The 13597-nt window shown below is 38.5% G+C and overlaps 1 protein-coding gene across 9 annotated transcripts in view; it reads left to right on the top strand.

The window, feature by feature from the left end:
• PPFIBP1 (PPFIB scaffold protein 1) overlaps nt 1-13597 on the top strand; it is a 178674-nt gene that overhangs the window by 138727 nt on the left and 26350 nt on the right. For 5 of the 9 annotated variants that reach the window (XM_040488566.1, XM_040488570.1, XM_040488565.1 and 2 more), the window contains 5 exons: nt 792-906; nt 2876-2908; nt 4741-4802; nt 7864-7948; nt 11028-11182. In XM_040488566.1, the coding sequence (XP_040344500.1) occupies nt 792-906; nt 2876-2908; nt 4741-4802; nt 7864-7948; nt 11028-11182 (450 nt within the window). The remainder of the gene's footprint in view (nt 1-791; nt 907-2875; nt 2909-4740; nt 4803-7863; nt 7949-11027; nt 11183-13597) is intronic. The other 4 variants (XM_040488571.1, XM_040488573.1, XM_040488568.1 and 1 more) reach the window with 3 other exon arrangements.

Raw genomic sequence — 13597 nt, 5'->3', positions numbered from 1 at the left:
AGAACATTTATTAGCACTGCATAGCTTTATTTTCTGTGTTCAATACAACCAGCAAAATTTAAATTTGCTAATGCTAAGTTCTTCACCAAAGTTAAACTGAAAATTAAACCATTAGCAAATAGAACATCGGACTTGGCATCTTTAATAGCTGTGTAGTAAAAAAAGAAGAGGGGATTTAAAATCTGTTTGCTCAGTCTTTTTTTCCAGTGTTGTTAGAGATTCTCTTCCTTTAGTTTGGGGTTGAGGATGAATTATTTAGTCCCATGATTTGGCTAACATTGTTCATCACTTGCTACCATTAATTAAGCTCTACCTAATCCAGTGAACATAAGTGCCATCTAGGAATACTAAATAAATCTCAGTCAAGTCTTAATATATATTTTCCAATTTGCATTTTATTTTGCTTTTATGACACTAAGCATCTAATTTGATTATCATCCTTGATTAACTTGGGGAGATTTTTTTTTTACATTTATTTAACATAAGATTTAAACATTAGGGCCACCTTGGTCCTAATTATACTTTAAAAGGTTTTGTTTTAATTTGGTCATACAGAAGCCTGAAATACTTATACCAGAATTATTGTACTTTGACTTTCATTAACTGTCTTGCTTCCTGCTTCCCATTGCCACTGTCTGATTTCTGAAGTCTGCATCTAGATCCCTGTCGTTTTTTTTTTTTTAATTGTTTGTTTCATTCACAAAAACTAATTATTGATTTAAGAGTTGACACGCTCCCTGAATATTCTCTTTTGGCCATAATCTGTTTTAAAACAAATTTGTCATTTGTAGGACGAACTGGCATCTTTAAAAGAACAGCTAGAAGAGAAGGAGTCTGAAGTAAAAAGGCTACAAGAAAAATTGGTGTGCAAGATGAAAGGAGAAGGGATGGAAATTCTTGATCGAGGTAGCTGTATACATTTGACATTTGTTATCTTTGTTGAAACCCTCCCTACTCAGCCCTTCCTATGCTCCCTCTCTTTGTACAAGAACTCCGTTTTAGTGGATATTTAATTCCGGAGAAAGGGCAGAGGAGTAGAAACAATATAAGCCCAGGACAGCAGGGAATCCTGAGACTCTTGCCTGTGCCTGGGGATCTGTTAACTTCCTCTTCAGCAGCTGGAGAAGGGTAGCTCTGTACTTCATCGGATATTTATTTTAGATTACCAAGTTGTAAATTCTCACGAAAGAGTTCTTGTTCAAATTGCAGTATAAGGGAGTGTCTGAGAGCATTAAAAGGAACCATCATTATGCCCCAAGATTATTTTCCTCTGAACTGAACTTGAAACAGCACAAAGTAGGAGATTTAGAAACCTTGCCTGCCCTTTTGAGAGAAGAGAGGAAAAGACTCTGCATCTTTGGAAAATCAGTGAAAATTGACTGGATTGAGCTCTCCACCTGCTAGAAAGGAAAAACAGGGGAATTCTCGTTCTGAAAAAGTATATGAATTTATCAAAATTGTTCTCATAATGGAGGAGGTTTGTTTTGAAAATTGTATGGACTGTAAATTTTAATGTACATTATACTTGAAAGAAAATAACTTGAATGAAATGTGTTTTTTATATTATATTTGGAAATATAAATGCACATAACACCTGACAACACTAGGTTCAATTTAACCTTTCTTTGCTGTTAAAGATTATTGTGGCACTGCAGAAAACCAAAGCAACTTCTGACTCTTTTGAAACAAAAAAAAAATTGCATTTAGTGTAGCTTTAGTATATTTATCTGTATTATGTGAAAGTTGGTAACATCATTGTGCAGTGAAGGCGTTGAATTAGGTTACCTTTAATGTCTTTCTTGGCTCTAGAATATCCTGGCTTTATATACCTGTAGTTATTGCATTCCACTATGGATCAGAGAACTCAATTCATCAAATATTGAGGAAAATGGATTTTTTTCCCTTGTGTATTTTGGCATATATAGAATTTGTGTGTGTGTGTGTGTTTGTGTGTTAAGTAAGCTCTACGCCCAACATGGGGCTTGCGCTTATGACTCCGAGATGAAAAGCCACATGATGTACCAACTGAGCCAGCCAGGTGCCCCCAGAATTGTGTGTCCTTAAAGGACATTCATAGGCAGGTCATTCTTGTAGGGTTTTAAGAATAAAATGGAGGGGTGCCTGGCTGGCTCAGTCAGTGGAGCATGTGACTCTTGATCTTGGGGTTGTGAGCTCAAGATCCACATTGGGTGTAGAGATAACTTCAAAAAAAATAAAGTCTTAAAAAACAAAAACAAAAAAAAGAATAAAATGGAATCATAGGACTTGTGGGCTAGAGTAGTGGTACCCAAAGACTGATACTGGTCTGTGAACTGCTTGTTACCAATGTACAACCAGCTAAATATGAGGGTTGAGAGCAGGGTTTAAAAACTTTGTGGCAGTCTGATGTTGGCATAACATCTAATTGCATGGTCAGTGGTCTCCTCCTTATTGAGGACATAGACCATTTATTTCAGTATTGTTGAATTTGAGTGGTGAGTTTCATGTGACATAAGCAATGTACTAGGCACATTCAGGAGGGCCATATATTGAACTGTAATAGAAATGTAAAAACAACCAAAGCATCACTAGTGGGTTTTTCACCATGTATAGTGTAAGGAGTGCATATGTACTCCATTTTATACAAGAAAATTGACAGAGGTAAGAACTCAAATTTAGTTCTTTTGATTAATTATATTCGATTCTCTTTAACCTTACATAGAGCATTATATATTGTAGTGCCATTTGTAAAGTCACAAAATAGTGCTTAATATTCAATTTTTATAGGGTTAGCATTTCTTTATCTTAGGTAAAAGGAAACTAAATGATAGTGCTTTTAAAATATTCATTGTTCTAATGTGTACTAACTTCCAATTCGATGGGTTTTCCTGCACAGATGAAAATTTTAAAAAGAAGCTCAAAGACAAAAGTAAGGTTTTTGGTGTATTTCCATCAGCCTTTACATTCACCAAAAGTACTACTTGGACTGTTCTTTGCATGTGTTTTAAAACATTTATCTCACCAAAGATGTGAAGTTGCTTCATCAATAAGCTCTCCATTTCTTCAGAGTGCAGTAAATAGAGGGTAAATAAACAAACAATAAAAACAAGGAGTAAAAAGGTCATTTTGCAGATTTTTTCTGATTTAGTCCTTTTGCTCCACAGGATACAACAGAGCACTCAGAGTAGTAGTGGAGGTGAGAGAGCATTTTCTTTGTAGTCCAGGCGATATAGGGTCAGAGGAGAAAATTAAAGGGACTCGTCAATGTTTTGTAGCTCGCTTTTTCACTGAGATCTGCATTAGGAATTAAACATACCCTCTTGATGTTCGAAATGAGATTGTACCTAGGCTGACTAGCAGAACCCAGATCATACAGTGCAGCATAAAGATAAATCCTTAATGGGCTCTTTGCTTTTAGATACTGAATTCTTAAGTCAAAGGAATTTGGCATCACAAAAGAAAAAAAGAAAAGAAAAAGAAAAAAGCAATTTCTACAGAATATACCTTAATTGAAAATGTTAGGGGCACCTGGGTGGCTCAGTCGGTTGAAGGTCTGACTTCAGCTCAGGTCATGATCTCGTGGTCTGTGAGTTTGAGCCCCAAGTCAGGCTCTGTGCTGACAGCTCAGAGCCTGGAACCTGCTTTGGATTCTGTGTCTCCCTCTGTCTCAAAGCTCCTCCCCCGCTCACACTCTGTCTCCCTCTCTTGCTCAAAAATAAATAAACTTTAACAACAAAAAAAAAAAGAAAATGTTATGCCAGTGTTTATGATGCACCACTGTTTTAAAAGTTATCTTAAGTAATATTTTTTTTTTCCCTCAGAAGCAGGTAACTTAGGTGAATTTTTTTCTCTATTGAATTTTTTTAATTTGTGATTTCATTTTAGGTTGACTTTTCCATCATAAAATATTTTATTTATTTATTTATTTATTTATTTATTTATTTATTTATTTATGAGTGTGCACATGGATGGGCATGGGCACACACTTGAGTGGGGGAGGGGCAGAGAAAGGTGGGGAGAGAGAATCCAAAGCAGGCTCCAAGCCCAGTGGGGAGCCCCACACAGGCTTCATCTCACAACCACGAGGTCATTCATTACCTGAGCTGAAATCAAGAGTCAGACACTTAACTGACTGAGCCACCCAGGAGCTCCAATATTTGTTCTTTTATTATTAAAGTAACATGCTATTCTATTAGGCCATCAAATTTTAAGGAAAATCACATTTACCTTACTTTGGCTTTTATGTTTTAAAATAGTATGGGAAATGATGTTTATAGATGAAGCAAAGTGCTTATTATCCTTCTGTGTGGAACCTACAACCAGCTGCTTAGCATGACTACTCATATAAATGCCACGTTCCATCAGGCTCTTACCATTCATGTCTCCATATTGGTTAAAACGGAGTATCATTTTCTCTGCTTCTGTCATCATGTACACTGTTCATTGCTTTCACCCACTGCTTTCTAGGTTTCTTTTTTGGAAAACTCCATGTTTTCATTGTTATAGCACTGAAATTTCATGTTCAGTGTTCTCATGAAGATTTTGTTTTGCTTCTAGAGATGGTAGTTAGCTCTCACTTACCCTTATTGTTAGCGATGACCGTTCAGGTGACATAGAAGGTGTTCATTTTTCAGATTTTTCCTAAAAGGAGGATATGGATGGTAAAAGTTTCATTAAAACATTATAGTCTGAAGAGGCAGCCTCTTGTTATTGTCACACCTATTAACTAACGTGAACTCTTTTGTGATGTGATATTTTCAGATATTGAAGTACAAAAAATGAAAAAGGCTGTGGAGTCTTTGATGGCAGCAAATGAAGAAAAGGTATCTAGATGAAATTCTTTATATGGATGTGTAACACCATTGTGATCATTCCCTGCCCTTTCTTGAGATATGTCACCTTGGAAGAACATAGGCTAAACACTGCTGAAGTTGAGGGACAGCCGTTCTCCCTTTCTACACAAGTGTGTCCCTGCTCAGTGGTGGCAGATGTAATTGGGATTATGTACAGAAGAATGGCAGCCAGCAGCGCTGGCTCCACTAAGAATTCCCTCCCCTCCTCTCCATGAATTTAGAAAATGTTCAAGCTCTCAGATCATTTCTTTATATGCGGGTAGGAAACGAGAGAAAGGATGTGGTCCATGGTGCACCCTTTGTGTGGTCACTGGAAATCCTAGGCTAACGTGACCCCTGAAGGAAGTGGCCCATGACACCTGTAGCTTCGTGATGGTGTTGATTTTATTCGTGTTATTTCCTTCTCGTTCCTGCATTCTTTCACATCAGGGATTGCCTCTATTCTCCTGAGAGATGACATACGAGAAAACAGAGGCACAGGCACTATGAAATCAAGTATGGCCCCAGGCCCTGTTTTAGCTACTCCGGCCAAATGGCCAAGGTCTCTGGGAGTTCTTTTCTCCCAGTTGCTTCTCTCACTTCATCCTGCTTAGAGGAGGGACACAATTACCTACTAAAACAAGGTGTTTCTTGGTGGCCTGCATGATCAGCCATATATCCAACTGGCAGCAACACTTGATTTCAGCTCCTGTCATCAGAACTACTTTTACCTCATGTTCCTTAATGAATGGAACAAGGAGGCATTTTCCTGAGAAAAGATTAATTTCAAGGAAGTAAAAAACAAGCAAATGCCAGAGAACTTTGTCTTGATCTTTTTCTCTCATCTTGTCTTTCTCTTACTTCTCTCTATATTTTTGCCTTTCATTTTCTTTATTTGCTCTTTATTATATGGAAATAAACTCACTGTCCTGTCACCCACGTGGTTTCTTTTTTACTAGTCTTTCCTACTGTTGAATACAAAGGAAAGTCATTAGCAAGGTGCCCCCATAGCTTTTACTTTTTAAAAATAATCATTGAAATTCATTCAGTTTTAATTTCCCTCTGCCCAAAGAGCAACAATAACAAACAAAACTCCCAATGTTGACTGAGGGCTTATTAGATAGATCCTCAATCTGCTTTAGGAGCACCAAGGATGACAAGTTTTTAGTAGTTCCAGAGATCTTCAAAGAGGCCATATTTGAGCAAAACCTGAGGAAAAGCAAGAGTTGTTCATTAGGAAAATGAAAGCTTCTAGGGAAAGTATCTGTTACCCAGAACATGTCTCAAAAGCAAGGCTTGAGACAACCAGTGCATCCTGGGAAAGTTCAGAATGGTATAACAGGTGGAGGGGTAGATGAGGCTGACAGGGGAGCTGCTATGAGGTGTTAGGCAAGCTGGAGTGCTAAGCTAATCATTTGGGGTATTAACTGTAGACTTTGGGCAGTGACCTGATTTAAATTGTCATTTTAGAAAGCGAACTCTAGTGGCAAAATGGAGGCAAGAGTAAGGGAGGCAGAGTTAGGACAGAAAAATTAAGAGGCTGTTAAATAGTCTAGGTGAGAAATGAAGAGGGGTTGAAATACAGCAGTAGAAGTGAAGTGGTGAGGTTTTCCAGAAATTTACAGATTGACAAGATTTTTTTTAATCTGAATTTGAGAATAAGTTTCTAGTTTGAGTAGCAAAGTGAATGATAGTGCCCTCAAAGAGTTAAGGGAATCCAAGCAAGAGGCTCAAGTACTGAGGGCAAATAATGAGTTTAATTTTAGGTACATTCAATTTGATGTGCTCATGGGACATCTAAAAGGAGATTTCTCATAGAAAGTGAGTCTAAATTTTAGGATTAATGCAGAATTACAGATTGGTAGGGAATGGACCCCATCAATTTTAGGAGAAGTACAGAATTATAGATTGTTGGGGATTAAACTGTAATTGATGTATAGTTAGCTTTTGCTCCAAGACCAATCACGTACATTATTTCTCATACTTCTGAGGGTTGGCTAGGTAATTGTTATGGTCTGGGCTGGCTTTGCAGATCTCTGCAGTTAGCCAGTGGCTAGGATGGGGCTGGATGGTCTAGAATGATGTGATTCACCTCTCTGGTGATTAACCGACTTGTATAGGTTGGTCCCGTCTGGGATGTCTCTTCTCCAAATGATCTCTCATCCTCCAGTAGACTAGCCTATGCTTCTTCACATGGTGCTTACAAGGTTCCCTAGAGCAGAAAAAAGAGGGCAAACCCTAATGTGCAGATAAATACCTTTCAAGCCTTTCCTTGCACCACATTTGTTTATATCTCTTTGGCCAAAGTAAGTCACATGGACAAGCCCAAAATCAGTGAGGGAGAAGCTAGGGAGCCCATCTTTATAATCCACCAGAATGAGGGTAAAGGACAAAACCTGGAAGTGCTAACATTTCATGATCTGGGTTGGCCAGATAGTGGGGGGTTGTAGAAGTAGAATATCTTATCTGGTCAAGGGATTAAGAAATCAAAATAGAAGAAAAGAAAGAGTGGAAAGAAAAGGGAACAAAGAAGGAAAGAGTGGGGTCAGTCAAGTACCAAACGAGGTCAAATTAGACAAAGGATGAAAAGTGTTCATTATTTCAGTAAATAGAAAGTCCCTAATGACTAATTGAAGCAACTTTGGCTGAGTGTTTTGTGAAGGAAAAAGTCAGATGGTGACTGATGACAGCTGATACAGACAGCAGGTGTAGACCTTTCTTTCAAGATCTGACCTAGAAGTTGGAGGGGAGAATAATTAAAGTTGATTTTATTCTTGTTTTTTTTTTGTTTGTTTTTGTTTTGTATCTTATTACCTTGTTTTGTTTTTGTTTTTTAAAGATGGCAGCTGAAGGATAGGATCTCTAAATTTAGAGGTACTTCTTCTCTATCTCTGATGTACGTAGGAAAACTATTCTAGATATTACCAGTTTTACTAAAGTTTAGAAGTCTTCTTTGGATAATGTAAATAATTCATGTCTACTTATTCTTTGTGTCACAGTTTTACTGTTTAAAATCAATAGTATTAAAGATGATAATTGATTTTATTAATAGGATCGGAAAATAGAAGATCTTCGCCAGTGCCTGAACAGGTACAAGAAAATGCAAGATACGATGGTACTGGCCCAAGGTAAAAAAGGTAGCGTAGCTCTCTAGGTTTTTCTACTTTACTTGATTTTAAGTGGCTATGAACTTTGACATTGGCCTTGTTTTCTTTCGGGGAGCTTATCCATTATTCCAAATTAGTTCCTTCATTCAACATTATTATTAGGCATCTGTTCTCTGCAAGAGAGTGTGTAGGCCAATGAGAATACTGTAGATTGTTTGGTTGGTCAGGGGGACAGCATTCCAGAGAGAGGGAGAACAACCGTGTGTTCAGGAGGTTAGGGGGGAAAAGAGCTTGGTGTGTTTAAGAAGTAAAAGAAGATGAGTATGCCTGGAAGGTACTGAGCAGGGAGAGAATGAAATGAGATGAGCTGAGCTGATAGAAGTTGAGTGTCGCCCAGGCAGTGAGAGGCTTTCAGCTCTTTGAGCCCAGAGGGATTCACTGGTGGTTTTTAACACGTCAGTGGCATCTGCATAACAAATGGACCGTAGTGGGAGGAGGGAGCAGTGTAGGAGGGAAGAGAAGCCAATCAAAAGACCCCTGCAGCATTCCAAGTGGAATGATATGATAGGTACTGATAGGAAATACATTTTGGTGTTAGAATCAACATTGGTTTGATGGACCAGATGAGAGTGAAGAAGAGGAAAGAATCAAGAAAGATTTACCTTTCTGACTAAAGCAACTGGGTGGATGATGATTCCATTTACCAATATAGAGAAGCCTAGTGGAGGAACACTGAAATGTGTTCAACATTGAATGTGTTAAGTTAAAAAACAAAAACAACCGGGGCCCCTGGGTGGCGCAGTTGGTTAAGCGTCCGACTTCAGCCAGGTCACGATCTCGCGGTCCGTGAGATCGAGCCCCGCGTCGGGCTCTGGGCTGATGGCTCGGAGCCTGGAGCCTGTTTCTGATTCTGTGTCTCCCTCTCTCTCTGCCCCTCCCCCGATCATGCTCTGTCTCTCTCTGTCCCAAAAAAATAAATAAACGTTAAAAAAAAAAAAATTTAAAAAACAAAAACAACCCGTGAGACATCTAAGTAAAAATAGTCATGCTTTGATGGTGATTAAGGTGTACAACTTGTTGAGATGAGCACAGGATCATGTATGGAAGTGTTGCATTACAATATTGTACACCTGAAACTAATGTTAACACTGTATGTTAACTAGCAAAAATAAAAACTGAAAAAAATAGCAGATCCCTTTTGATGTATTGTTGTTTTATCTGCCCGTGGTCCAGTTGGCCATCCTCCAATGTGGAAAATCTCTGGGGGTCATTTAAAACAAAAACGTCAAGAACTTTGAAAGTTTTCTTGTTCATTAACAATATGTAGGTGGGGGTTGTTTGCCGTAAAAGTAAGCACTGGTAATAAATCTTTTGGAGGGTACTCGTGAAACACTCAGATTTTGGAATTTCAATTTTGATGAGCCAAAAGGGAAGAAAATCATATACCAGACCACAATTTCTGGTGGGGGGGGGGAGTGGAAGAAAAGATTTTCATCTTTTTGTTCACAGGGCTTAGCATGAGTTAAGACTTTGTAAATATCACAATGAGCAAGCAAATGAACCTTCATCAGTGTACATGCGATTCTCATCAGTCAGCATTTTCTGTGCCTTCAAGAGAGTGTCTCTTTTTAGACAATATTGCAGATTCACAAGTGATTAATTTTTACATAGTTGTAGCATTTAAAACTGTCTGATTTTATAGAATCTCAACATTGTAATTCCTATATTTAAAAATCAAGGGAAAACATTAATTTATGTAAACAGATTATTTTATAAAACATTTAGAAAATAGGGAAAAGGGGTAAAATTGTTTGTAATTGCACTGGCATGATCACTTTTGTCAATTTCATGTGTTTTTTTCCCCATCTTTGTAAATGCATATAAATGTAGCTAAAAGAGATAGTTTTTACCCACCATTGAAAATTATGTCCTGTTCTAATGAAGAGTTTATAAATAGTGATTTCTCACTAGGATTTATATTTATTTAAATAATCCTTAGAAAATGCTATTAATACCTAAATTTTAATAAAATTAGAATAAATATCTAATAAAACCTAAATTAAGAAACTAAGTCTAGTTAATAGCTTTAAACGAGCATATGATTTGCCATTTTGTATTACTCAGAGAATAGTGTGTTAAGCAACATTCTTTGGTTTTAGTAAAGAATATCTGGCACTATTGCCCAGCACTTAATCCTTTTCATCGCTGGAGATGTAAAAGAAATTCTTAAAGTTGCTGCTTTCCTGGATATATGATTGAATTTGTCCCTAAGGCTATTCTTTCTGCCTTAAAATAAATGAAATACAGGGATCCTCTTAAGGAATCAAAAGATTGCCTATCTTTTTTTCTTTTCCTTTTTTCTTTCTATTTTTTGTTGTTGTTGTTGTTGTTGTTGTTGTTGTTGTTGTTTGTTTTCTTGTTTTCCAAGAACACAGTAGTGATGAAGATTGAGTTGTTTACTGGGTGGCTGTATTACTATTCTGAATTTGTTTGTTATACCACTGGTATTCTCCAGCTTGGTTATTTCTGAACTGAAATTTGTAAAGGCCTAAAATCTGAAACAAAATTATGGGAGGATTTTTGGACTAAATTATCTTTTGATTTCAATGCTGTGCGTCCATGATTATATCTATTTTTTTTTTTAATTTTTTTTTTCAACATTTATTTATTTTTGGGACAGAGAGAGACAGAGCATGAACGGGGGAGGGGCAGAGAGAGAGGGAGACACAGAATCGGAAACAGGCTCCAGGCTCTGAGCCATCAGCCCAGAGCCTGACGCGGGGCTCGAACTCACGGACCGCGAGATCGTGACCTGGCTGAAGTCGGACGCTTAACCAACTGCGCCACCCAGTCGCCCCATGATTATATCTATTAAAACTACCATGAATTAATACCTTTGTTAACACCACCCCCAGGCCGCAGGTGCTCATAGTTTGGGATGTTTCCTAGATGCCATGTTGTTATTTTTCTAATGATTTCAGGAGAAGTCGAGTCTTTGGTTTTTGGAGATGAGGAAAAAAAAAATTATATTCAGTTGGTATTCTTCCACCAAAAGTGAAATGTAAATGAAAAGCTGCTGTTGTCCTCCTTTTGTTTTGTCTTTTTCTAGGCCAAGATAGCGACTTTGAAGATCTGCTCACATCCAGTTCCATCTCCACTTTGCTGGATGCACAAGGTTTTAGTGACCTGGAGAAAAGTCTGTCACCTACACCAGTAATGGGATCTCCCAGCCGTGACCCATTTAACACAAGTGTTCCAGAAGAGGTATTTACAGAGTCTCAGTTTTTTGCTGAGATTCATATTGCTGACAATATGAAGAGATTGTGTCATCGAAGGTTAAGATGCTGTTGACAACATGAAAGACATGGGATCTTTTCTCAGTTTGACTACTGACTGAGTTTTGGCAATTTTTGTGTCTCATAGGACTTCATTTGAAATGTGTGTTTTTTCCCCTCTCTCTTTAATAAATAAATGCCTTGGGTGATGTCAAAATTATTTAAATAATTCAGGAAAAACATGGGAGAATGAGGTCATCCTAAATAGGAGAGGACAATCTATTTATTAAAGAATAAGTAAGGAATAAATGAAGTGGGGATAAAGTTTGATTATATAAAGAAGTTGATTTTAGTCACTTCTGATTGTGCCTCTAAAAAATGATGGACTAAAATTTCCTTGACTTCTTTAGGCTTGGAAAAAGCAACTGGACAGGAATACTCAGTCTTGAACTCATTTACTTTTCTTTCACATCCAACTGGTGCCAAAACCTGTTTCCATTATCTGTTGCAAACCACCCCAAAACATTGTGGCCTGAATGACAACACTTATTTTGCTGATGGATCTGTGATTTGGGCAGGGCTCAGCAGGAATATTTCATTTTCGCTCCACTGGGCATCGGCTCGAAAGGCACGAAGGCTGCCCATTTGTATGTCTTTATGGGTGGGGCTCCTTTTGGCTGGGACATCAGCTGAGGCCCTGCTTGGACATGTGACTGCTTGGCTTTCTCATAGCATAGTGTTTAGGTCCTAAGGATGAGCATCCTAAGAGAACCGGGCAAATTTCTGTCACTTTTTATGATAGAACTCTGAAGTCATGTAGCAGCTCTTCTCCTGTAGTCACAGGTCCACACACATTCACAGAGGGGAAGCATAGACCCTACCTCTTGACGGACAAGTAACGACAGCACATTATAAGAAGAACACGTGGGGTGGCATAACTGGTGCAGCCACATCTGAATAGTACAATCTGCCTCTCCACTCTCCGACTATGATAATTTACACCCCTCTCCCATGCAAAATACACTCACCCTCTCTTCAGAAACCTCTTGGTCTCATTCCAGTTAGGCATCAACATCCAGAATCTCATCATCCACACGAGGTCAAGATGTAGGTGAAGCTCCTCACATCTTCTTGGGCACAACTTCTCGAAGAGCACTTCATTCCATTTAAAGAACCAGGAACTTAAAGGTCAAGCTATGTGTCCCCTCTACACTTGTTTTACTGTGGTGGGATAGGCATAACAACTGCTAGGCATTCCCATTTAAAAAAGAGGGAAAGTGGAAGACACACAGGTGTCATTAGTCCATAGCAATTCCAAAATTGAGCCAGGCCTACATTGCCAGCTCTTTGACAGAGCCCAGTCCCCTGGGCTCTTGGTTATTCCTTCTGAGGCATCTTTCCATTTCCATAAGAAGGAACTCGTAGGGGCGCCTGAGTGGCTCAGTTGGTTGAGCATCCAACTTCGGCTCAGGTCATGATCTTGCGGCCAGTGAGTTCGAGCCCTGCGTCGGGCTCTGTGCTGACAGCTCAGAGCCTGGAGCCTGTTTCAGATTCTGTGTCTCCCTCTCTATCTGACCCTCCCCCGTTCATACTCTGTCTCTCTCTCTGTCTCAAAAATAAATAAACGTTAAAAAAAAAAAAAAAAGAAGGAACTTCTAATTGCAGATGAGTCGTTTTCTGTCAAAGTGTCTGTACGGGTCCAAGGCCTTCTACCTTCTCTCCCTCCCTGTCTGTCTAATTTGGTGTAATAGCTTATTTACTTGGAACTTCTTAAGAATTAATTTATAATCCAGTCCGTCAGGTAAAGCATATCCACAAATATCTTCACAATAAACCTTCTTCTACCTAAAGTTTTCTGTAAGGCTGCTTGGAATATCCCTTTACTTTGAGAGGTTTTGCTCTTTTGAAGGGTTCACTGAGATAGCACCTCCTTAAGGCTTCCTGAGGTCTTAACAAAGGCACACCCATGACTTCATCTTAAGACTGTTTTCCTGACAGCACCTCGATCTTTGCCCTGAAACTGTTTCTTAATTTTTAAAATATTTATTTATTTTTGAGAGGGCGGGAGGGGGAGAGAGAGAGGGAGAGAGAGAGAGAGAGAGAGAAAATGAATCCCAAGCAGGCTCCATGCTGTCAGCACAGAGCCTGACATAGGGGTTGAACTCATGAATTGTGAGATCATGACCTGAACCGAAATCAAGAGTCAGATGTTTAACCAACTGTGCCATCCAGACTCCCCGAAAGTATTTCTGAATTTTAGTGTAATGTGCTGCCTAGAGAAACTAAGAATAAGAAGGGTTTTTTTTTTGTTTGTCTTTTTTTTAACAAAACAATTTTGGCTCCCTTATGTTTAACATTTCTTTCTTTGGTCATCTTTTCTTTTAACATTTTGCTCTATGTGGTG

This window comes from Herpailurus yagouaroundi, unplaced genomic scaffold (genome assembly GCF_014898765.1).
Source record: "Herpailurus yagouaroundi ecotype Mexico unplaced genomic scaffold, PumYag 166, whole genome shotgun sequence".
Taxonomy (NCBI): Eukaryota; Metazoa; Chordata; class Mammalia; order Carnivora; family Felidae; genus Herpailurus; species Herpailurus yagouaroundi.
This window is presented reverse-complemented; position numbering and strand designations above follow the sequence as displayed.